The sequence below is a fragment of the Pocillopora damicornis genome, chromosome 2 (assembly GCF_964200805.1).
Source record: "Pocillopora damicornis chromosome 2, jaPocDami1.2, whole genome shotgun sequence".
Taxonomy (NCBI): domain Eukaryota; kingdom Metazoa; phylum Cnidaria; class Anthozoa; order Scleractinia; family Pocilloporidae; genus Pocillopora; species Pocillopora damicornis.
In genome coordinates, this window is record NC_142671.1 from 27,667,152 (window position 1) to 27,693,060 (window position 25,909).

A 25,909-nucleotide genomic window follows, 5' to 3' on the forward strand; every position below is an offset into this window, starting at 1 on the left:
GAAAAGATGACAAGGGTCGCAAGCACATGAGGAAGATATTTTCAGATTGAGTGTTACAATACACAACAAACAAAGTCATAACTTGTGGTTGAAAAACAAGACTATCACTTTTTATGCCGATAAGAACTGTTTTACAAACCTCATCACGTGGAAACGAACACACAGAAAGCTAAAAAATGCAAATTATTTTCAGGTTTCAAATCAGTTCGTCTCATTAGTTTTTAAAACTTTTAGCTGGAGGAATCAGAGTTTAAGAAAAATACCACCAGCACTGGAAATCAAGGAATTCTGCGGAATGCGATCTGGTCGTGTTTAAAAATTTCTGTCGGAATGATTTCCAAATTTTTTTATTCCCAGCAAACTCGCCCCGTTGATTGTTGTTCAGTGTAGATGGTTCAAGTTCTCCTCTGCACGCTGCGCGTGTTTCTCAGTGAAAATGCTTCAGAATCTGACAGTTATTGTTTCGAGTAAACTCCGTCAATTAATTCTCGTCCTCAACAACATCGCTTTTTTCAAGCCAATTATTTGCCACGTATGTCGTGCAAATTGCGTTGACATGCTTGTATTAAGACTACTTTTGTCTTCAACACTTTTTTCGAGTTCCTCAATGAAGTCTTTTTTAACTCCATCTCTGGGAGGTTTTCAGCTCAAAATACAACGCAAATTTAAGAACTCCGACTCCACTGATTCTATGTCAGCTAATGTCAATGTTTCAGCACTCTTCGACAAACATACAATTTAATAGCGAGTAGGAGAACTCTCAAGTCTAGTTATGGCGGCAATATTTATCTATACATATATTTTTTTCCAACCTGTAAACACCAGCTAAACTCAAATAATGAAGTTTTGCACTAAGTCTTGCAGTCATAAAACCTACATTTAATTCATCTTACTGCAACATTCTTTATTATTGAAAGTGCCGTGTTTTGCAAGGTTTTCCAGCCCTGAGAAGAGCCATAAAATGACGAGAATTTTTACGTGTGTTTGATATTTCCAATCAGTTCCTGAACGTCACTCGCCTTTCGCGCCGCCGTTTGACACTAAAAAATCTTTTATTGAAAGACAAGCAATCGCAAATTCTAAAGAACAAACGTGCCAGGTGATATATACAGTGTCAAATGCTACGTCCGTTCAAGCGGACACAATTCGGCGAAGTCTAAATATCAACACAAAGTTGCATCCGCCAAATTCTGCTGTTGGACGGAAATCGAAAGAAATTTCAATAACATGCAATCATGATCGTTCGTACCCTTCGCCAAAAACTTCGGAGAATGCTGCTGTGGACGACGAGTACAGCTGGTATTTGCATTTCAGTGTCTTTATTCCCCATCAGTGTCACTAAAATAATAGCCATTTATGCGGAGCAAATGTCCCCCGACTCTTCTTTTCATTTCGGTGCCGGCCCGGAGAGGACTACGAAGAAACCCGACGAGCCGATGGTGCCAAAGATCTCTGTCGTAGCTATGGGGGCCAATGAAGACCTGCAATCCGAAGGAGGTCGTTATTTTCCATCAAGGTCAGCGCTGTCTAGCCGGTGCAACAGTGCTTCAAGTACCACCTCGAATCGTAGATTTCAGTCGGCTGAAAAACAGTTGCATCATATTTATCAGGGAAAAGATCTCTTTCAACGCTCAAAGTACAGGATGTAGATTTCTGATTAGTACGTGGCCTGTCCAGCAAAAGCTTGACAGGACGGGACATAGACAGTTTTTGAGTCTTAAGTGGTTGCTTAATTTAAGCAGCTATTTTCATTCATTTATAAACCAACCATAGTTATTTAGCTCACTAAACAATACACTCATTTTCATATGGAGTTTTTGTTTCTCACAAATTTGATGCACCGATTAACTTTCCAATTAGGATACATGGTAGTTTGTAAGAAAGAAGACTTGCATCATTTTTTTTCACTGTATAATAAGTTGGGCTTATGAATTTTTTTGAGACATATCAAGGAACAACTCTAGCTAAAAGAAAATCAGTGATGCAGAACATAACACTCACGCCACTCGTTTTATCTTAGACCGTAGGTTAATAATGTGGCGTGAGTGTTATGTTCTGCATCACTGATTTTCAGTGAAATAAATCAGTGATGCAGATCATAACACGCACGCCACACTGTTAACCTACGGTCCAAGATAAAACGAGCTCTCTTTTTCCTTATGCCGCAGTAACTTCGGCTGATTATTACTTTGGTTTTGAGTCGCGCTACGAAGTACAGTCAAACCTGCATTATGAGGTCAGCCATGGGGAATAGCGAGGTGAAAGTCTAAAAACATGCTGGATGCTAAAAAAAAACGATAAAAAAGGCACTTCATGCCGTAATTGACCACCAACACTCGCTCAAAAATAGTGCTAACATCGACTTTGAGTAGGTAAACTTTAAGTGATCGCTTTAAGTGATCGCTTTAAGTGATCGCTCAATACAGGTGAGAGACAAAACAAACCGGCCGTCATCTCGTTCTCACACTTTCCGCTACTTCTTTTGTTCAAATTTGCGGGGGAATGGAAACCTACTTCTGTTCGATTTTTTGAGGGAGTGGAAACCAGACAGTGAAGTCCGGGGAGTAAGAGATAATTACAAGCAAACTTTTGAAGTGATGCCTCTCAATTTGTCCTGCTTAATTACCTCAAGTATCATCCTTGTAATATAAATTCTATGAAGCCTTCATGAGGTTTGGCAGTCAGCCGCGTGACCTGAAAATCGTTTATGGGATCGATCTTAAGGCCAGAATTCGTTTGCAAGACTTCTCAATTATTTTACTGCAAGCAAAATAAAACATTTTCCCGTGTATCATATCATGGTTTGTGGCAAGCAGTTCTGTTTAAGAAATAAGAAAAAAAAAAAAGAAAACAAGTGCCCTGTGTGAGGATCGAACAGATTAAATCAAATTACGAGACTTACGCGCTGCCTACTGCGCCAACGAGGTATTAACGAAATGTAGAGGTAATAAATATATATTTTAACATTTTTAAATTTTTTTTTCCCACGAATCCAACAAACCCAAAAACTATATCAGTTTATTAATCCGGGTTCCTCGTTGCTTCTTCCCAAAAGAAAATACGAGACAAACTCTGCGACATATATTAGCGCTTACAATATATGTATATATATATATATATATATATATATATAGTTTATCTAGTTTGAGCACTCTGGCATGGCTTAGATGATACAACACGTGTGAGATCACTTGGGGTGGCTATATAGCCTTACCTCCATCCTAGCATCAGCACCGCACTGATGAGGCCCAGAAGGCCGAAACAGTACTGTCTGCAGTTAGTTATATATATATATATATATATGTATGTATATATACACGTGAGGAAGAGCGGGATCCTGGTGGCAGAAGTAACATTAAGCCAGGGATTGTCACTGACTCTAGGAGACCACAGTGCATGATCTTCATTCAAAATTTGTGGAGATACAAGAAAGCTTGTTGATGGAATCCTTACGTTCAACTTCTCCTACCATTTCTGTGTTTGAACTTCAACCTTTCTTTGAACAATCCTGCAGCAACTGAATTGATTTCCAGCATTAAAGGTGATCTTCCAGTTATAAGATACTGTTTACACTATTGAACTCCAGGGTGGTTCAATTATTAGAAGACAGAAAAAGTGAGAGCTAAAATTTTATGATTTTTTTTTAATTAGACACTAAATGGCTTGACAACAAATTATGAAACACTTTACACCTTTGTAACATTCTCACTTGGGTTTCACTCCTGTGATACTTTTTTCTTATATTTTTGTGCAGGCTTCTACCGAATTTTAACTTAAATCGTAGGTTAACAACAAAGGTGAATAAATAAAGGAGCCAGATGAAAATACATTATCTGACCTGTGCACTTGATTTATGTGTGCAGTGGAGTAAATACGATTAGTGGCGTAGCATTGTAAAAACAATTAAGCCACCTACTAAATAACATGCTAGGACTAAAGTCAATAAATAATCAGTAATAGATGCAACTGAATGCTGAGTAGATAGTTAAATCATGTTTATAAGTACTAATAAACCTAATCATATTGAAATAAAATCAGTTGCGGAAACTTCTGACGACACTGGAAACGCAACACGGCCGTAAATATGCTTTCACGATTATCTATTTAGCATACCATACTAACTTCCTTTCTCCTGTAGCTGTTTGTACTTGTCTACGACAACTCAGACTATCAAAAAATGAAAACAAACATTGCGGGCACGCACTAGTCACTGTAATACCTTATATGAGTTATCCTCTAATGCTCTTGGTTAAATAAATGCGTCATTTAATGATATAACGGTATGTAACCTTTCCATTACTAAAACGATAACTAGAACTAAAAAGGACTTGATGAGTCAATGCTAGCAATTACAGACATGTATCCAGTACCGCATCATCTTCTTCGTAATCTCCTGTTGAATAACAAAGCAACTCATTATCATGATACTTTAGTTAACATTGTCGCCTAAAACAAATAACCAAGAGTTTTGGAGTAATGAAGAAATATTTCCTCTACCCAGACTGATAAGCGAGAAATTAATGCTCCAAAACTTTGAATTTCGGCGAAAATGGAGGGTGGCAAAACATACCTTCCTCTGCAATCAGCTGCTGCTGTCGTGAAGATTTATCTTCCGCGGACTCATCAGCCTGCTGTGGGGAGTCCCCACATGCTCCTTTTGACTTCTCGTCTTCCAGTTGCTTTTGGTTGGGTTTTTCATACTCTCCTTTTGGCTTTTCAGTTTCCAGTTGCTCTTGTTTAGTTTCCTGATTCTCTCCTTTTGGTTTTCCTTGCTGCAGTTGGTCTTTCATAGGTCCTTCATGGTCTTCTTTTGGTTGTTCATAATCCAGTTGCTCTTTCTTAGAATCTTCATCGTCTCCTTTTGGTTTTTCTTGTCCAATTTGCTCGAGTTTAGGATCCTTATGGTCTTGTTCTCGTTCTTCTTGATCACAATCAACTTGCTGCTTTTCGGTTTCTTTAGGGTGTTCTTCTTTCTCCTGCTCATCTTGTTCATTTTCCTCTTGTTGCTGTTCACTTCCGTTTTCATTTCTTTTCGACTTGTTCCTCTCTTTACTTGCATCCTTTAGCTCATCAGGCCCTGCATGGTCGACGTTCGGTTCTTTTTCTTCTTGTTGTTGAGTGCCCTGTTGTTTGGATTCCTGGTCGTCTCCTTTTAGCTTTCGCTCAGGTTTTTCATCGGCTTCATTTAGCTCCTGTTTTTCTCGTTGCGTCTCACTTACTTCTTTGTTTCCCTTTGAATCTGCTTGATGATCTTGTTCAACTTCCTGCTTTGTGGTGGGTTCTTCATGGTCATCTTTTGATGCTTCGTTTCTTTTAGATTCAACCTGCTGCTGTTCAGTGGGTTCTTCTTGGCCTTGTTCTGGTTCTTCGTCTTGTTCAAGTTCCACTTCCTGCTGTTCAGTGGCTTCTTCTGGGCGTTGTTTTGGTTCTTCGTCTTGTTCATGTTCAACTTGCTGGGATTCAGAAGGTTGTTCATTGTCTTCGCCTGATCCTGCATGGTGCTCACCATCTCCTTGTTCTTCTTGCGATTCATCCTCACTATCGTCAGTGCTCCCCACTTCCTCTTGGTTTTGTACTGCGTTCAATAAAATAAACACAAAAAGGGAATAAGGTTAAAAAGTGTTTCCTCAGGTGGTGGTAGTTGGCCAAATTGCCAAATTTGTTAAACGAGCTGCATCGTGCTTTTTGCATTTCGTAACCGCATTGTGTAACTTCTCCATCCTAAATCATTTACGCTCCACTTTTGCTCTTTCCGGATATCTTTTTGTGGCTTTGATACCTTATTAAAACCATTATTTGAAAACTTTTCACGGTCGACCAAACAAGTAGCCTATATTGCCGTGCGTCTGTTCATTCATAGATAACATATGACGTCAAAATGTGGTAACATCAAAAATGTGGTGCACTGGACTCAGCCGATTAAGTCTCCGATGTTCTTAGCCTACTTCGATTTTTTATGTGAGTGTTTTACGACATAAAAAGCGAAATATTGTTAGTGGTGAAAAAATCTATAAGTCTTCCCTCCACTAAATAATAATTGAGAATCAGTCAGAGTAGGATTAAGCATATTACATAAAAAAATTACAGTAATTAAATTGACTCAAAATGTGGTTGTCTGTAAACTTCAAACTGGAGGCTAAATTACTTTTTGCGCGTTTCTTATAATGGCAAAAAGGTCGAACCGAATTGCTTCAAAGTTACAACAATGCTTTTCTTTGGCTTTTCTGTTTCGCTCTTGGTATTTGTTTCAGTCTGTGGAGAAGTGAATGGTGCGTACCTTCTTCGATGACTCTCATCTCTATTCCCTGATCTTGAACTGACGGAAAAATACAAGCAAGCGGACAAAACATCAGCAATAACAAATTATTCATTCATGAGGCAACGTCTTTTTTTATCATTTGAGGTTGAGTCAACCTATGTGTTTAAATGAAATACTCAAGCTCACGCGCCACTAAATACATAGATCTGTTTGTTTCTTATTCATATGGGTAACCAAAAAGTATCTCTTGGCTTACGAGCCGATCTGATTGATTAACCCACGGTATATCTGCTCTTAAACCTGTTTAAAACGTAACTTTATGGCATGAAACCAAAAAATTAAAGAACGAGCAAAATACTCCCCAGAATGATGAAAGATTATTTAAAGTGTCAAAAATTACCTTCAACATCTTGATTTCGGCCGAGTTTTGCCACCAGATAATCCCACAATGGTTGGAGTTTGGCTCTGATGACTCCTCGGACCTTAATACATCGAAACAAAACACGAGGTTATAATCAGTAAATAGTGCTTCCTCACCAGTTTTTAAACCCTTCGAGTCTTTGATTTCCCCAGGAATGCAAACTACGTTTGCGCAGCTTTCCAGCCACTCTCAAACCGAGTGCGATACAATGAAAACGTGCACGTTTTACATACAGAAGAGAGTTCTGAAGCAAAGGGATCTCAGAAATGGCGGAAATCAAGTTCACCAGCTGATATAAAATACGGTAAAATTATACACAGTGAGACACTTCTTGGCGGTTCGTGTTTCACTTATTTATTCTTGTCGAATTTAGATGTGATCTGTGATCTGAGAGACATGATATAAATGCAAAATTTAACTTATTGCCTGAATACATACTTTTCCAACCGCTCAAGTTAAGAGTACATGTACCTGTGGGGTAGACAAGGTGTAAAGAATGGGATTGATGGCAGAGTTAACCGGCAGAACAAAGACTGCGATCCAAACTGCGAGGTCACCAGGTGTACGGAAGGATTTTTCCAAGAGAGACCTCATTCCAATCGCCACAATAGGCAGCCAGCAGACACAGTCGGTAAGAACAATGAAGAACACTCTTTTGGCGAGCGAGGCCTCCCTCCTTAGATCGGCTGCCCTTGCCTTGGCTTTCATTCTCCTCTCTCTTTCGGTCCCTTGCTTAGCCATGCGCCTGTTTGATGCGCAGGACTTATAGATTATCATCGCATATGCCACAACGACAAAGAGCACAAGGGTAAAGTTTAAACCCACAAACATGGCAACAGAGTACTCCCAGCCCGACGGCTTATCTGTGGAAAGCTGCAATGGCAGACATACAACTGATCTGCCATAAAAGTGATGACCTTTCTGGCGACTACCGAAATAGTCGAAGCCCACCGTGGGAATAAATGCAATTATGCCACCAACAATCCAGATAAGGAAGCACAAAAGATGCGTAACCTTAAGTGTAAGGGACTTTCCCCTATAGGGGAACAGAACATTCTTCATCCGGTCGGCGGAGAGCAAACAAATCGTCATTACAGACACCTCACTTGACAACACGGCAATGGCACCTGTTACCTGACATGTCAAACTTGAACGCCAGTAATAGTCATGCAAATAATACTCCCCTGCCCAAATGGCATCCACCACACCTATAGTTAGGAGGTAGACACCCATAAGTCCATCGGACCCAGCCAAATGTATCAACATGATGGACTGTATCTTGTTTTTCTTCTTCGTCTCCCTAAACACCAACCGCCACACAATGACAAACACAGCACCAACCAACGACATAATTCCAATCACCCAGAGGCACTCCCTGGGAGCTCGATTTCTGAACAAAGTTTCACAACTGGCGAAGCTGTCGACATAAGCAAAGTCGCAATCTGCATCCTCCTTCGTCAAATGGCAACACATCAGGTTGGTGTCTACAGTCCTACGGTTCATAAAAAGAGTTCAGATGAACAACAGAAGGGAAAAAAAAAAGACAAATTTGATCCCTCACAGGATCTAAATTTGTAAGAAAATGAAAGTGTAATAATAATAAAGTAAGCGCAGTATAACTGAGCACCGGCAAATGAAATTTTTCAATTTTAAACTCCTCGCGTGGAGAACATTCCACTTGACTTACGCAGTTATTAGATTCTTCATGTTTGTGAAGAAACCCTCCGGCAGTTCTCGCATTTCCTTGTAATGGAGGTACCTGCAAATTAAAGGAAAGCAATTCAGGCAAACTTTGCTCGCTAATTCTTGATAACATCGACATCTTTAGCCTATTAATCACAACCATTACAAATTCCTGAAATGTTATTGGTGCATCCGCAGCTTCATTTTTCACTAATCATTCTGTAAAGTTATAATAGGACAGTTTAATCGGACAGTTGGCTGCAATCGGAAACCTGTAATCGGACAGTTGAAGCAACCAATCGTACTAAGTCCACTCAGCTAATCCACCCATCACAGAAATGATCAAAATAATCACAGCAACAACCACTTATCCAAGGGAAAAATGAGGGATTTCCAAAATGGAGGAATTTTTAACTAAAGACATTGTCTCCACTGGAGATATTTGTTTTAAGTGCTTTTTTTTTTCGGAAATTCAAATGGCTATGATTAATTGGTAACAGGACTTCTTGTCGTCCAATTCTGTCCTTAATCATACTCGTGATTAACAAATCGGACTCTCGCCTCGCGGTCGTCTGATTTTGCTGATCACTTGTATGATTACAGACCGAATTGGACTCCACTCAGTCCTATTACAGTTATGTATTAATCAGTTTTTCGGCTCTCTCTTGTTCCTTTTCCTTCCCAATTCTAAACAACTATTCGATAGAAAACTAAAACAGAAGACGAGCAATTTGTCATTGAGTATGTACGATATACTTACACAGGCTATGCCAAAGTGACTTTATTTGTTATACTGATATGCTTTTAATACTGCAATGAGTATCTGATGCACTCATTTCGAATTTAGGATGGGTCGCTCATTACAGAGAGGGTACTTTATGCGGAGGGACCCTTCCTTAAGTTTTTCCCAGACTTTTTCTTGTGACCAGATATGATCGTCCCAAGGAGTATAACATTTGGGCGTAAATAAAAGTATAACCTGTGTATTAGTGAACAAAGCCGATCCTAACTTCTAGTATATCAGTGGTAGTATGTATGTGAAAATCGTTTACTCCAATTTCCCTGCCTAAGCAATTCGGCCAGTGGTATGATCACTTGTCCATCCTTTAAAATGGGGGAGGGGCGCTTATCCGTGAGTTTACGGCACGTGAAGGTCGCACCAACAATATCTGTTTCCCTTGAACTCGAAGTAGTTTGAACACACCTGGAATATTACCAGTTTACTCATACTCACAGGAATCGAATACTTGGGGCGACATCTTTGAATTGTTCGTTGCTAACGGTACGGATATTGTTGAAATAAAAGCTCCTACAGAACGATGAAACAATGAAAAGCGTAGAGCGTCAACTGACAAGCATTAAAGCGTAAATTAAAACAACACTGGACAGAAAATTAGCCAAGAATGGAAGGCAATATCTTCCATTTGTTCAAAATGTTCTGCAACGAGAAAAGAACCTCACCGTGCATTAGACAGTGGGTCATACAATAATGTCACATAAGTATTTTTACGAATTTTTACATTACTAAGAGCTTCTTCAAAGTCACAGTTAAGTTATCAAGAATGAAAAAAACATTCTCTATTTAGGTTCCAGATCTATTTCTATCCGCGCGGCCGATGCCGATTTAAATAACCCCATGAGTATAGTCATACCTATCCTCAAGAGGTTTTCGCGGTCGAAGTCTTTGTAAACTCAGTGTTTGAATCTAGAAGGGGATACCTTAGCAGGATTTTGTTTTTGGTAGTTAAAGAGACCTGGTGTTCCCCAAGGTTTTGTCTGATTTGCCTTTTGGTAGTTCTCTCTACCTCTAGTAAATATGATCTCTTAGTCAGCCTGTTTTCACTTTCACTATCGTAAATATTTCGTCGTCCATCACACATGGTTTTGATCATAAGGTATGATCTGTCCTCGGGGGTAGAAGATTGTCCATGTTTTTGGTTTGCAGCTTTGTGGGTCTCTTGATCTTCCCGAGCAGAGTTTGTCTTAGATAACGGAGATTCCTAACATTGCTATGATTGCATCTTCACGAGACCCTTACTAATTTTACAATACCTCGTTACCGTTAATAAGAGGATAGTTTAGAGACAGATACTTACATAGACATCATGTTTTTCATGCCTTTAAAAACTTCATGTGGCAGGTAGTCAATATTGTTTTCGTAAACAGCCCTAGAACAACAAAGAGGGCACATCATTATTATCAGAAATGTAGAAAAATTTAGAGGTAAGCACGTATTTACATAAACTTCCTTTTTATCTTCATTGATTCTTAAATACCCTCTGCCTACGATATCTTCAAAGCTATCCGATATTGAAAACATAATAAAAAGGTGAAAAAACAACTCACAGCCAGGGATGCGTAAAAGTTACACTGATATGCAATTTGCGGTTACCTCGCTGAAAATGTTAAAACTTAGCGCATGCTTATATTTGGACTTCTATAAAAAGTATTGTTTCACTGATCGGTTAATTTTTTTCGGGGGTGAGGGAGAGAATTGCTACATCTCTAATTCTCTTCTTTTTCTGTCTTTTTCTGAAGAAATCCTAGGTGGAAGTTACTATCTTGGATGGATGACAAAGAATCTTTTTCAGAATTCTGCTTGGGTTTCTGAGGTTCATCCAATCAAAGTACACTAGCTTCAAAATTTAGCGAAACTTTGGGCAAAAGTGGTGGGAGGAGGAAAGAAAGGTCTATTCGCCCTACTGAGTTGGTTAAGTACATATTTGGTCAAGAATAGTTACATGTGCAGTCAGATATGATTTCCATCGAATATTTACTTACAGTTCTTCCAGTTTGGACAGGCCTTGGAACTGATCAGGTGACAGGTGTACGAGGCTGTTGTTATACAGGTATCTATACAATAAAATGCAACAGACGCTCGGTATAATTACAGAGTCTTTGATGGGGGGAGGTATTTATTGACCTTAATGATATTTGGCAGCACAGAAGTGACTGCGAAACTTATTGATTCTTAAGTAACCTTGACTCAGCATAATCTTTTGAGGACCTCGAGACTAATTTAGTCCCGAACCCTGTCTTATATTATAGAAACTGTTCCATCCTTAATTAAAGTCTGTCGAATTAAACATGCTTATTATGGAAACCTCCTTCGAAAGCGTATTAGCGCCTTGGTATTCGGCAAACTGTTCCACTGCTCATCAGTGTGCTCCAACACTTCCTGAAAAAACATCCCATAAATGTATTTGGACCAAAACGTTGCCACGTGTATTGTGACAAGAACAATTAAGTTCCATCGTATTCCGCCTTCACCGAAAGGGCTATGCTGGCCGCTAGGTAAACCTTAGTAACGCTACTGTGACATGTAAATGCATGAATGATCGGACGTGCACCCATTTATGAAAACGTTTTGAAAGCCGATAAAGAATTTTAATACATTTTTCAAGAAAAATAACAATCGATCGTTACAGTTTAATTTGGGTTAATCATCAAACATCAGCGATCATTTCTAGCATATGGTCCTTGTCAAGCCCCAAGGGAAGGGTGCTGTTAAAGTATTGTAGGGGATGTGTTGTATTATATTTTGTTCCGATATCACCTTAAACATTTGCACCCTGGTAATTCTTAGTTGATGGCATCTCTTTCCAAAGTGGATGTTTATTTTTAACTTTTTACTCAATTAACATCCTTAAACAAACTTTTAAGTCATAAGAAGATGCCAGAGAAATAGTCCGTATCCAAGCTGATCCTTTGGTTTTTGCCAACGCTACCTTTAATTAATGCTCATTATACAAGACACGTACTGAGCCAGTTATATCACAAACGTGAATCACTTACAATATTTTCAACTCCGACAGGTTTTTGAACCTTGGCAAGTGCTGAAGTTTGTTACTGGAGAGTAAGCTGTGAGCGATATATAAAGTGAAAAAAAAGTCAGTTGAAATAGAATTTGAGATTCTTGGAAAGGTTCTTGTTCTCTCCGAATAGACAGGTCTTTAACTTTAATGAAATGAAACCCAATTGGTTCTGGCAAAGGTATTTTGAAGACTTACAACGTTCTACTCATTTTGGCTGAGAACATAAACTGTTTACTCCTGATCCTGAGAATTTAGGCAAAAGATATCATTTGCAAATTCATTGTTAACATGGGCGTTTTCATATCATGACATCACTTTTCAATACTGATGCACCAAACTATAATAAGTCACTTACATCATAAATCAATCTTTACAGAATTCCCTGGTTACTCAGCGAAAAAATTATAGTCGAAAGTTACGCGAAGCAAAGGGCTGTGTGAGACAATTGAATTTAATATTGACCTCTTTTTTTTCAAATGTTCTCGATGACCAACTCCACGAAAGTTAGAATTATATAAAGCTAGTTGAGCTTATGGTGTTTACTTTGATACGCTTCACGTAAGAGTCACAAAATCTAAATTCGCGAAGTTCTGTTTTTTACGATGGTCATGATGGATGATGAAGCTCTATGGAAAAGTGTACATTATAATTCCTTTTGCCGTGAAGTTTCTACTGAATGTCACTTACAGCTTTTCCATCCGGGTAAGGTTGCCAAAAACATCTATGGGCAGACGCTGAATTTCGTTGTTTGACAAATCCCTTAGAGTATTTATTGAGGTAAAGAGTTAGCTAGCTTTTCAAGAACACAAATGTTATTTGGAAAATAGGCTAGGCCTCCCCCTTAAAAGTTTCTCTTAGGTGCCGGACAGGAGCCAAACCGGATAGCGAACAATAAATACCAGTTGTTTTTACCAAATCAGGAAAGGAAAAGTTTTTCTGTCTGTCTTTAAAAACATCAAATATAATTAAGAATCTCTAGCATGAAACAACTGGACCCAACGAACTTACTTATTACATTCTTAAAGCTGATAGACCTTTCCTTAAGACAATAATGGCAGAAAGACCTCGTACATTAGTGCGGTATCTATCGCAAAATAACACCTGATTCAGTAATTTATTCCAAATCAAGCCGCATTCCAAGCGGAAATATGCGAGATTTCAAATAATTTTAAAAGTTTAGGTTTAACCTGTTTTTTTGGTACAAGGAAAAGTCCTACGTACAATTCTTTCAGCTTGGTATTTGTGCTAAGTATCCCTCGAGGAAAATTCTGCAACTGATTGTAGGACAAGTCCCTAACATTTTTAGAATGAGATAATAATCAGTAAGAAAACAAACCAAGGAAAAAAAGAGTCCCAGATAACAAACTTTATTTTTTTGCTAGAGGGCACGGTAATGAATCCTGCAATCTAATTGATTCTTTATCCGGTCAGCCGGTCAGTATTTTCCTCTCTCTGCCCACGGACCACGGACACACTTTCGTGAGTCGCCGAGTATATCCCAACTTTAGTTCCCGTTTTTCATAAGTATATCTCGTTTTTCCGGCTGGGCAGTATTTTTAAGCAAACACGTCGGTCACTACCTCATAAATAACTTATGAATGCTCTCTTTTCTGTCTTTCAAATCACTTTGGTTGACAGAAAAATATTGGTTTCAGAATGAATTTGTATAAACAATAGTGAAATTACGTTGGTTGACAAGCGGCCCGAAAACCGTCTGCAATCAATTTTAATCGTTCACAAAAAGTACCTAGAAAGTTAAAACGTGAGGTCTTTGGTTACAGTTAATTAAAGTGAACGATGGAACATTCATTCATTTAATATCTGAATTTTCTCAAACAATTTTTTTTCGTGATGAAAGAGGGAGCGAAGTTTTAATTTCAGTTCTACAACAAATATACGCTCTCGGTGAGTCTTTCCAAGTCCATTCAATTTGGAAATTTGTACCGTAAATTGCACGACAGAAACTGAAGGAATTTATTGAGAAAAGGCCGCATTAAATCCCCTTGTATCTCGTTGGAGTGTGCCATTCGATTTTAGTTTTTGGGAAAGAGGAAAGACCAGATTTACACACGCTATTGCAGCAAATAAACGAGCAAACTGTCACAACTTCAAAATAAAAAATTTGAATTTACTCACAATTACTTTCCTCGCCGTTTACTTAATGAACAGAGGTAAATCTCTGTACATGAATTAATCGTCGATGAGAGGGAATAATACTTTCAGTTAAATCATTGACCGTTTTTGAAGAAACCATTGTCGTGACAGTCCTTGTCTACTAGTTCCATTGTTTTTCAAATGTTCTTGCGTTTTTTTTTTTACGCGCTCTCTAATTGACAGGTGTCAGATTGTGACAGATACTTGTAAAAATAATGTTTCAAAGTTTCTTTGGAAGCCTTTTAAATCACCTGTATCGTTATGCAAATGAAAATGTTTTGGTGAGGCATCTCTCTTTAATTTGTATCACCTCTATTTTAACTACCATTTACTCGCTCAAAAATAGTTCAGTTTAAGGAAGATCTTGCCGTATTTACAGCCCTAAATCATTCGGGTTCTTTCGTAAAGAATTTCGTAAAGTTTTAAAAAATAACTATGTTATTTACCGGCTAAGGGTCGGTCCGTATTGGGATAAACTGTGACCGAGGTCTTGAAAATACTGTCCGAGGCCGTACGGACCTCCCAGCCCGCAAATAACATATATATCTCATTAATGAAAAAAGAAACCTATTTTTAAGTGAAATGTGTTGGCTTGAACTTGTGAATAGGTCTTCACATGAGTGTTTATCTCTTACTTCCCCCCCGTAATTTCTGACACAAAGAATTCCGTTGAGAAAAATAATGAAATTTTTCGGTCCAATTTTTCTTCGCTTTTACTTTTGGTAAACAAATCCGCCTCATTCGATAATTCAACATAATTATGATACGGGTGGGTGTTCTGCGAGTTTCGTAGCACTATTTTCCGAGTTCCGCGAGGGCAAAGAAATGCAAGTAATAAGCAAAATGGTCAATCGTGTTATGTGTTAAACATCGAATAAAGGATTTATCACTCCTCAATTATTTCAATTTCTAGTATCTTGGTTTCTAGTTTTCGAAATACATCCTCCGGCCTCATCTGAGCCTGGTATCGATCGCATAAGGCCTGAGCGTTAGACGATTACCAAACGAGCGAAATCATCAGTGTTCCCCACCACCCCATAAAACCCGTAATCAGAGCAGCTCATGCATTCCTAATCACGTCTATTGACCCAGTAGAACGTTCGACTGAAGCAACTCTACAATGGAGTATAATCACTTCCTTTATTAATATTGTTAAAATACCAGTTACCAATTTCATATATATTTGAACAGTCCTACTTTGAACTACTCATACACAACGGCACAACGCATCAAACTCAATGATCGAATGATCGAGAGTTGACTACTGGCTCAATTAAGAACGAAAGGTTTTAAAACCATATTTTGAACGACTTGAAAGCAATACATCTCAAACAATCATAATGCATAAGAAAGAAATGTTCTCATTGACTAAGATTTTCGGAAAGAAATATCGCGAAATTTTTACTTACAGTTCCTCCAAGTCGGACAATCCTTGAAGAATTTTTGGAGGCAGCTTTTCCAGCCGATTGCCACTCAACCGTCTACATTATGAAAACAATAAAATAATCTAAATTGACAAAAGGTACACTAAGGGTGAGTTTCAAGGTAACAAATCGGTAATGGAGTATCAATTGATCCTCACATAAAAAAACTGCAAATGAGGCAAAAGCAGAAATCGAAGACTGAAAAATAGAATTCTGTGTTAGACAGGGCATTACTCTCTACAATTGCTTAAATCCTGTGAGGATCGGTTTGTCACTCATCGTTATTCATTTTTTTTTTCTACAGCCATTTAGTTTGAATGCGCTAAGTCTTTGACAATAGTCTGAAAACAACTCTTCATTTGACTCGCTCTCGCTCGGAAATGACCTGCTCTCATTCATTAAAAAGATTATCTAGTTCTTTAGTTAAACCAGGAAATTTTCTCATCAGAGGACGAGATCAAATCTGATGTAATCGGTTTTAATCTAAAAAGTACTTTTTGCCCCAGCCTTCTGCCGCCTTTCCATTTAAGAACGATTCAAAACTCAGTACTGTACGCTCTCCTAAACGGGATCGGAAATTTCACATGAAGGTGTGAACTCTACTACAACTCTGAACGACCTTTTTTTCATCGACTGCAAAACTCTGGCTTCACGTAGGTCTTTCCATCATAGATTTTACTTCCTGGTTTTTTCACATTCCCTTCACTAAGTTGAATTTTCTTCAGCACAATGTGAGGACATTTCCGAGTTGATACGACAATGTAGTCGTACTTCTGTCCATGATATAGTTCGGAAAGGGTACGAAGGTGTGTAGACCGGCCGAGTGCAGGGATTTTTCTGATTATCCAATCGTATTTAAAATCGCCACCATCATCAACACTATCCTTATTTTTGGTATCGTTTTCTAGTTTACTTTTAACACAAAGTCTGAATTGGAGCGCAAACTTTTCCTTATATCCTTCACTTTTAGTTTCTGAATATTGTTGCGATTTCTTGTCTTTGAATACTATTATCATTTCGTACGCGTTAAAGAATGAAAGTGCAAACTATTTTCCCTAAAGAGCACTGGTCTCTATTTGTCTATATTTCGCGGTCACAGTAAGCGTCAGTCTCGCTACGGTATTTTGGCAGTTTCTTTTCCAACATGGCGCCGGGAATTTAATGAGTTTCTATTCGGCTCTTGATTTTTAAGTCGTTTATATAATCATCTAATAACCGAAACTGGTTTTTGCTAAACAACATAGCGGTTCCAAAAACTTCGTGGTCAATCTGAGGTAATATTTCGCACGCTCATGAAGTAACGTGCCACATAACGCTACTCCTTTCAAACAAGCAGTGATAATTAACAGATAAAGATATTGTGTTAAACACTTTTGTTTGTCCAACTTGATCAGTTGAGGCTGCAGGCTACAGTGGTATCGTGCCTTTCAAATTATCGAACTATGTAATTCATTTTCCACGCTGAAATGTTTCTTATTTCTTAGTGTTACTTATATGTGAATAGATTAAATCCTTTTTACGCCGCTAACAGGCTATTACGTCAGAGACAAGGTAGAGCAAGTAACTTGAAAAATATTTTTTTAAAAGGATACCAAATCATTAGTACTCACAAATATTTTAACTTATCTTGCCCAGCAAATAGATCTTCAGATAAGTTTTTTAAGTTGTTGTTTCCAAGCCACCTGTAAAATGCATCAAAGTTCAATACCATTAGTATTTGAAAAGACTTTCATTCTCTCTGCTGACCAGAACCTGCGAGATGCAGACTACTTTCCTGAGGCTTTAACTAAACTTGCCACTCCTGTTGGGAGGAACTACTGTACAAATGTGCATGGACTCATTGATTGCTTGAAGAGCTCTTTTTGCTGTTGAGTTCAGCAGGCCAAGTACATCTACTCTTGTGTTTCTAATGACAGGCCCTAGGAATCCGCCTCGCAGGATTTAGTTAATCTGGCGATTGACTAATTGACTTGGGTAGTTAGTATACGTTTACATGTTCAAAAAATTAAGTTAGTAAAGGATTTGAGTTAAAAGGAAGAATAATCTGACTAAGTCAGCGACAGTCAACTTTATTAAGCTTCAGAGCAAAATACTTACAGATCATTTAGCTTGAAGCGTTTGAATATATCAGGAGGAAGTGTCTCCAGTTTGTTGAAGTCTAGGGTTCTGCATAAAAGATATAATTATTTTCTTGAAGGTCCTCAATTGTTCGGTTTGGAGCGTTTGAATCTCTTTGGACTCAGCCACAGATGAAAAAAAATCAGAGACAGGCTGTTGTTGCATACGAGTGTTAATATTAGAAGTAAGAAATATTTGAACACGAGCGCGCTCATTTCTTGAGACCGAAAGCGTGCTATGTTAAGAAACTAATTACAGTGTTCATGGCTTTGGTAACAAAGAAGATTCAATTGTATTTCAAATTAACTAAACCATGTTATAGTTCAAGTTTCGCAGATGATTTCTTCGTTAACAGATGACACATCTAAATCCAGTGAAGGGGTTAATTGTTTTTCCCCTCCCATCAAAATCTTTCGATGCTTTTAGCTTATCGATCACCTTGCCGGCCTCGTCAAAATTTCTTTTCCTCCCTTAAGGATATCATGGAAATTCATCAGAGCAAAAGGTCCTTATACAGAAACTAGCATATTTTTTAATACAAACTTTTAGAACCAAGTATATTGTTTTTTGACAGATCTTAAGCTTACTCCCTGTGTGTTTTGTACTGCCGGTTATCCTCTTCACCGAACCAAAATGCCCACAACTGAGAACTGGGCCCCGATAGACCTTAGTAAACCATTTGCTTATCTGTTATTTATGTCTGATACGTCTCGCTTTCTTGGTGGATGTACTTAACCAATTTTAACGAGTCGAAGTCTCAAAGGGTTTTACGGGTTGCATAACAAACCATCCAGGTTTACTCTAATTAAGTTTGATTCCTCAACAGAGTGATGAAACCTTGAAACAAATTACGAAACCAAACTTGAAAAAAAAAATAAGTTGAATAGTGGAATGTTGTTGGAAAAATGAAAGTTGTTTCAAAATTTGAATGATCAACACAATCGATATTCTCATGTCAACATCTAAGTTTATTCTTAGCAGAAAGTTTTGAACGCGTGAAAATAAATTACGGTCTGAGGCTACGCTAAGCGCTTCGCTCACTATAACTTTTGCTATAGAGTGCGATTGACCCTCCCCAAATGTAGAGGCTGGAATATTGAAAAGTCACTGCAATTAAAGTGAAACCTTCTTTCCAGGTTGTCTCGAATACTCAGGATCATATAAATAGGGCCTAAAACACACCTGGTGAAAGAAAAGGTTGTAATACAGTAAAATAAAGTATCCTTATTTCAGTTTATATTTCTATATTTCCCATCAAGATTGAAAGTTGTTGGTTTACTATTAGTCGCCATCGTATGGGAGGGTCTTTTTTTATTGCTACCATGCAATTTTTACAGACCTTAGACATGGTAGAATTACTAACTCGAGCGGAGAAAGATTCGTAAGCCACAAAACTTACAGGTTTTTAACTTTATATTCGTTCTTCCAAGTTATATTAGGTAGTTGATCAGAGGACAAGCTCTTTATGTTGTTGTTGTTCAGGAAACTGCAATGGTGAGAAAGAAACCGTAAGAGTTAAAAAACAAATGGGTTAATCTGATTTACTTTGTACTTTTATTGCAAAGCTGAAGATAACAAGACTTGTAACAAGATCAGACATGTTACTGACCACTTTATCGAATAAGAGTTATAAGTGCTAGTGATAAGATGAGGCAGGTATTGAGGAGTAGACGATTAGAAGGCAGACTGTTTGAATTTTCTCCTGGGTGATAAAGTCAACATGAAATCTACGCAAAATTAACAAAAGAGGTTTTAGCCAGCAAAGTAAGAAAGGAAGAAAGGACAAAGGAATTAATTATAAACCTTTTGGCAATCCTTTCTTTCTGGATGTTAAAAGTGTCTAACATGCTAACGAAAGAATTCCTTAACATAGGAGTTTTGATTAGTGCAATTTTTTTTATTGAATATCTGATGCAGACAATACCATCTGCGCGTCTAAATTCACTTTACTTCTTTCATCGTTTATACGATATTCACTTCTGTTTTTAATTTGCTCTTTTATCTTCTTAATTTTTTGCCACTTTATATCCGCATGGAAACGGAAATTTTGTGTACAGGTTGCTAATCAGGTAGAGCGACTGGTTACTGAGAGAAACAGTTTATGTGAACTGGATTAGTTTGTGCTAAAAAAATAATTTCGCCCGCGATAAGTATCCAGAAATAATTTGGTATGGTTGGGATAAGATTGCTAATTGTTTTGAAACCTTGGTGATTCAACTTAGAAAAGATCGCCATTCAGGCATCCATCGACCAGAAGACGACAAAATTAATTCGAGTTGAAGACTTATGTGAAATAGAAAGGATCAACCTCATAAAATCATTAGGTGTGTCTTATATCGCTATATCTTGTATCGTCTCATCAACATACTTAAGTGGCAACAAGTTATCTTTTTGTTTGATTGTTTTATTTTGGGTGTTGTTGTTGTTGCTTGCTACATTTTAAGAACAAATGTAAAAGAAATATCGATCTTGATGTCGGTAAACAAGTTGAAAAATCTAAACCTTGATCAATATCGATTTTAGCGAGAGATTATGATTATAATCTCTTGCTTTTAGCCAATCATACCCTTCCGTTTAATTATATACAGTCCTTTTGACACCTTGCCATATGATAAACAGTTATTTTCACACACATCATCACAAGATTCAGTCATGGAAAGTAAAACAAACAGTAGCCCTATATCAGTTGTAGCAAAAGTGCTTTATAGCTACTTACATTTCTTCAAGATAAAATATTTCATAGAAAGCTTTTGGAGGTAGCTGTTCCAGTTCATTATAGGACAAGTCACTGAAAGAGAGAAAATGAAGTAAACCCAGTAACGAGAAATCAGGGATATGTGACTCTAAGCCTGAAATCAACATTGGCGAGTAAATATTCTCGGGCTCGAGAAAATTTAAAGTTGCATTTCTACATATGACCACCTCCAACCCCCTAGATCTTGTAATGCTTATAAATAACAAAGGCCACTGAGCGAGCTTGTTTTGAAGTTTAACTAGGCGTGGTCCTAAATTGATACGAAGAGCTAATATTACTAAATAATACCTAACATAACACATGTTTTCCACAGAAAAATTTCTTTGATTGACTTATTATTGCCCCCAAAACAGGAAAAACGACCCGTTATTGCATTTGTTCACAACAACGTTTAATAAAAGGAGAAGAATAACTATGTATGGTGGCATGTCGAAATCAAAGAACTGATGAAGCTCACGCCCTGTCATTTCAGTGCCTGATGCGAGGCCTTTTATTCTGGAAAAAAAGGGTAGTAGTCGCTAGCTTCCTGTGACTGAAACAAAGGGTGCAACAGGCATCAAAAGGGACATAGGTTAGAGCTGAAACTCTACATCTTTGACCAATTTTGTGCGTGGCTTACTGAAATCAGGAAAATCCTACTCCAGAATTTAAAGGCATTTGTTACTGGACTTTTGCAAGTATTTTCAGCCCCACCAAAGGGGATGAAATTAATAACTAGAAGAAGAATTTGACTGGTGTAAAAATAAACTCAGCCATAATGCCTAAGTTCAACTTTGAAAAGAATTTAGATCATGGAATTTTATTTACAACTGCGGGAACTAAGCTGCCCACGAAAAGTGAAACGCTAGAAAATGATGCTCAAAAACTAAGGAAAAAATATTATAAAAATAATTCAATTTGATTGGAGTAGATGCATTACAATCGTGTCTAATGAAGACATTAAGTGTGCTGAAAAAAAAAAAGACGCCCTCCCTACGAGATAAGTTACGACTGGACCATATCGCTGGTGTGTTATCTCATGACATGAAAAAAAAAGAGAAATAATGGGTGAAAAAAGTTGCAATTTGAAAAGACAAGCAAACACCAGGCCTTGTCGAATGACTTATGGCGATTGCACTTTCTTCAATCATCCCATTTTCCCCACCGTTTTCCGAGGTTTTCTTTACATCATCTTCCAACATATTATCGCCACACATGATGTATCACATGTTTGAAAAGGAGTAGGTGAGCACAGATAGCCACACTTCACTATGACTCGTTGCAAAAGTAAGTCTCTCCTTCGCAAAAATATGAACGAGTCCTTTCATAAAAAGGTTGCAGAAATCCTTGTACTGCTATTATAGCCTAACGGTCCATTTCCTCTATTGAAGAGAACTATACATAAGTCAACTTTTTATGACATAAGCTTTCCAGCCTCTCCCAGCTTGAAAGTTCATTCAACACACGTGGTACTGCGCGCTTTACCATCCGTTCACTCCTGCACCAGAGAGTTGACTCTGGATCGTCCACAAGTCCCAGTAAGTTAGTTGTATAAAGTCAGAACAATGTTATACGTTTTGGGAATGTTATATTTGGTCCGAGTATTGCCGCTTGAATTACAAACCAAAGTCAACGGCAACCTACACTCTAACTTAGCGAAGCTTCTCTTTGAACTTTTTCCAAAGAAATAAACCTCTGATGGCTGCACCACATGTCACACTGGGTGTAATGATATATTCGTGATCAAACTGGTGTGTGGGAATTACCTAGTAATCAAATACAGTATGATGTAATAAAGTATCTTTCAGCTGACACTGGGCAATTTTTTACGCCGTAACCCACGAATCTCAGCTGAGGTGCCAATGCACATTACTTACAGAGAATCGCTCCCTCATTCAAATACTAAAGCACACTCTTCAAAACCTCGTAATCTCTGGTACAAACCTCATGTAAGAAGCACCGTTCAGTCCTTCCCTTACAATGATTAAGGTTGCGTTTCTATTAGCCAATCTAAATCCTGATTTTCCGATCCACATACAATTTTGTGCTTCATCAAAGACAAAAAAGTCTAAGACTGCAATCAGAACGAACGATCTCCCTCCGAAACTTGGATCGCACGGGTCGGTATATCATTTTTGATCCCGATTACGTGATGGACACTAGAGATTAACATGGTAGTTCAAAAAATGGAAAATGAGCCATTGACATTTCAAGTTAGCCCAGGTTCTTGAACACCGCTGTACTCCTCCAGAAATCTTTAGGATTATAGAAGTTGGACTTGAATGTGAAAAATAAAACGGAGAAGATGGAAATTCGCTAAGTTAAGACCGTAAAAAGCAATTAATTTTTTTGCACGGCGTAAGCATCCTTCTGAACTGCAACATTTCTGTGAGCTTCTTATGCTTCTCAAGCATCATAAAAATGAGCAAGTCATCCATTTTCCTGATGTTTTTCCTTGCTTCTGTATTTTCTTTATCAAGTTCTTCCAGCAAGGAGTAAGAGGTTGAAGGTAATCTACAAAAAAACCGCCATCTTGTTTTATTCAGGCTGTTTGCTGTACGGATCGATCTCTTTTCAGATTTTTGTTCCGACTGGCAAAAATGTTCAAACAATCCGGATAGTCTAAATCCAAATATGCAGACCATTGTTGATTGCTGACCTTATTACAGCCCAGGTGATGTGCCAAGTTATTCCGAATGTGTGTTGAGGCGGATTCCGGTAATTTTCCTAATAGGGATTTGCTGCCGATTTAGAGTTGCTACTGTTTAATATTCCTTCCAAAGACCTGAATTTTGATATTTGTAATTTTTTTAAAGAAAACCTTAAGATGTCTGTCTAGATTTGTAATACGTGGTTAGTCTTTACGTAAATCCTCTTGCGGAATCAAAAAACGCAGTTGTGGTGGTAACCAGCCATTAACAATAATCATTTCCCTCTGTGCAGCTCCGTGTTCCACCGTACCAAAGTCCTCCAAATCCCCAAGTTCATTCCAGATTTCTGAATGTTGCCTCTTGAGGCCAGGATGCTAAAGCCCCGTGGCTTTTATTGACAGTTTGATTACAAATGTGTCGTCCAAAGTGAGTAAGAATTGGGCACATCATGAAAACAAAAAGGCTTGAGGTTGGTGACCAAAAAGAAAAAAGACAAAGACGAACAAACAAGCAAACAAAAAGAGCTAAAAGGGCGAGCAACGCCATCAGAGAACCATAAACACACCACGTTGGTCGGTATTGGGCTTTAAAACGATGTTGGGACGAACGGAGTCCAAAGCCGACAGTGTTGGCCTTTTAACGAAAAGTTTACACTTGTGTAGTTCATCCCACTTCTTTGGATGGAAGTTTATTGGATAACTTGGACAAAGTGTGATTATATCGTCTGGTATCAATGGAAAGTCTCAAAAGTCTCTGAGGAAAGTTACATGCATGCCCGTGCCTCAGGTAAGCAAATTGAAATTTTCGCACAACATGACAATGAATAAGCTAACCCATTAAGATTTAAATGAGAAAATGATAGGTCATTTCCTTTAATTTATCGTGCAGGTGAATTCGAAGAGCAAAGTGATTGAAAGAAAATCGTTCTAATCAATGCCTTATAGGACTTGCTATCTCGGCTGGGAATGCTGACGAACATACCAGAAAGTTATTTGCAAAATCTGTGGCTTGTTCACCATGAAAAATAATTCCAGATTCGTTGGTGTTAATGGTATTACAATGGCTCCCGCCCAAGTTTGCCATGGAGATTTAATATGCCAAATGGCTGTGATGATGAAAATGAGTGATTTTCATTTCATCAGGCACACAAGGATGAATTTTGTTGGGAACCTAAAGGCTCATAATGCAGTTTAGAGCATTTAGGATGCCTGTGACACTTGCCACCATTATGAAAATTTACAAAAATACTGATCAAGAATGTCACCAAAAAAGATTCCTTGCAAGGGTGTTTCATCTGAAAATGGAGCTTTTAATGAACATAAGACCAAGAGTAAGAAAAAGGCAAAGTAGACCGAGAAAATACTTTGTGTTTATGCATAGTTAGTAGAGGAGACTGGTTATGAAAGTCGGCAATCTTCAAAGCGCGAAACAATAGGGCCGCTTCTGATGTTGAACGTACCTGTCACGTGATCGCGACAGTGCACAACTTTCAAAGATGGCGGATGCAGGAGACGACTTATTCTTGTTCGGCGATGATTTTGAGGCAATTTTAGACCTTCTTGACGAAGATGAAGCACTACAGGAACAATTTTCAACTGTTGCTAGTGAAGTAAGTGCCAATTATTTAAACATTCACCCGTACTTAGTCTGTTTCCAAAAGAATTACGGAGTTGTACGCGACTGTGCTGTCACGTTAACCAAAAAACAGTAAATAAAACATTGATCCGACGGTTTCGATGATTCTTTTCCCTCTATACACTAGCAATTTCGAGGCCTGAAGACTACAATATTATTGAATTATGATTTGATACTTTTTCGTTTTCAGGTCGAATCAACAGAGATCGTGTGCAGCGACTGTGGAAAAAAGTACAAATCAAGAGGAGGCTACCAAAGGCACAGAGCTACAAAGCACAATGCAGATCAAAACGCACATCATTTAACTTTGACGCCAAGCATTCTTGCCGAGATAGTAAACAATGCTTTGAAGAACATTAGTGAAAGGGAAGTGTTTGCAGCAGATCTAAGGAACGAATTAAAACAATATGATGATAAATGCGCCCCAAACCAAATTTATTACTCATAGCTTATAGAAGGCAACCATTACACAAAATAAATTGAAAACATTTAAATAACCAAACTGCATACTCGTAATATAATCTTATGCTGAAGAAGTGAGAATACTTTGAAAGGTTTTCGAGCCATCTTTTTTCACGCACTGTGTTTTTCATCAACACCATTAGTTTTTTTGAAGCGTAATATCGGGTGAGCAGTTTTTACAAGATTCTCAAATTGTAACTGAGCTCAGATAACGACTCCTCCAAGAGGCTAAAAAACTACTGAAATCATGAGATAATGTGGAAAAAAGTCCTGGTTCACTTTTACTCGCCTGGTTGCCAAGTCGTTGCCTTCCCGACACTAGGTTGAGTTTCAGCTTCTAGTCCTCGTTTGGCGGGTCATGGGGTTTGTGAAGAAAGAAGGGGGTGTACAATTGGAAGGTGTTTTCTTGCTCGTCATGAACTCTTTTTTTATCCTCCGGTTATATATTTTTCATTTGCAAGTCATGGAATTCCGCGGGAGATTGTTTTAGTCCCTCCCCTTAATCGCATGAATGTTACAGCAGTAAATAAAGATTTATGTTGTTTGGTGCTTA

General features: G+C 38.1%; 2 protein-coding genes across 2 annotated transcripts; one reads left to right on the forward strand and one right to left on the reverse strand.

The window, feature by feature from the left end:
• Window positions 1-3,628: 3,628 nt before the first annotated feature.
• Window positions 3,629-20,814, reverse strand: LOC149050610 (uncharacterized). Its single transcript, XM_089198170.1, has 17 exons — window positions 20,591-20,814; window positions 19,274-19,360; window positions 17,854-17,922; window positions 17,367-17,438; window positions 15,742-15,813; window positions 13,400-13,471; window positions 12,866-12,937; window positions 12,159-12,224; window positions 11,145-11,216; window positions 10,460-10,531; window positions 9,598-9,672; window positions 8,368-8,439; window positions 7,152-8,172; window positions 6,660-6,741; window positions 6,278-6,316; window positions 4,571-5,575; window positions 3,629-4,393 (listed from the first exon to the last, which is right to left on the reverse strand). Exons 1-17 carry the CDS (start codon window positions 20,734-20,736, stop codon window positions 4,350-4,352), a joined length of 3,138 nt encoding a protein of 1,045 aa, XP_089054296.1. The 5' UTR covers window positions 20,737-20,814; the 3' UTR covers window positions 3,629-4,349.
• A 3,829-nt stretch (window positions 20,815-24,643) lies between these two features.
• On the forward strand, window positions 24,644-25,342 carry LOC149050611 (uncharacterized). The gene is made up of 2 exons (XM_089197570.1): window positions 24,644-24,868; window positions 25,085-25,342. The coding sequence occupies exons 1-2, from the start codon at window positions 24,755-24,757 to the stop codon at window positions 25,340-25,342; spliced, it is 372 nt and encodes a 123-aa protein (XP_089053696.1). The 5' UTR covers window positions 24,644-24,754.
• Window positions 25,343-25,909: the final 567 nt, after the last annotated feature.

Coding starts and splice junctions, on each gene's coding strand:
- LOC149050611 (XM_089197570.1), top strand. CDS start 24,755: ATGGCGGATGCAGGAGACGACTTATTCTTGTTCGGCGATGATTTTGAG. Junction 24,869..25,084: donor TTTCAACTGTTGCTAGTGAA/GTAAGTGCCAAT, acceptor TTTCGTTTTCAG/GTCGAATCAACAGAGATCGT.
- LOC149050610 (XM_089198170.1), bottom strand. CDS start 20,736: ATGTTGATTTCAGGCTTAGAGTCACATATCCCTGATTTCTCGTTACTG. Junction 17,439..17,853: donor CGCTTCAAGCTAAATGATCT/GTAAGTATTTTG, acceptor TGCATTTTACAG/GTGGCTTGGAAACAACAACT. Junction 15,814..17,366: donor CAAGATAAGTTAAAATATTT/GTGAGTACTAAT, acceptor TTCATAATGTAG/ACGGTTGAGTGGCAATCGGC.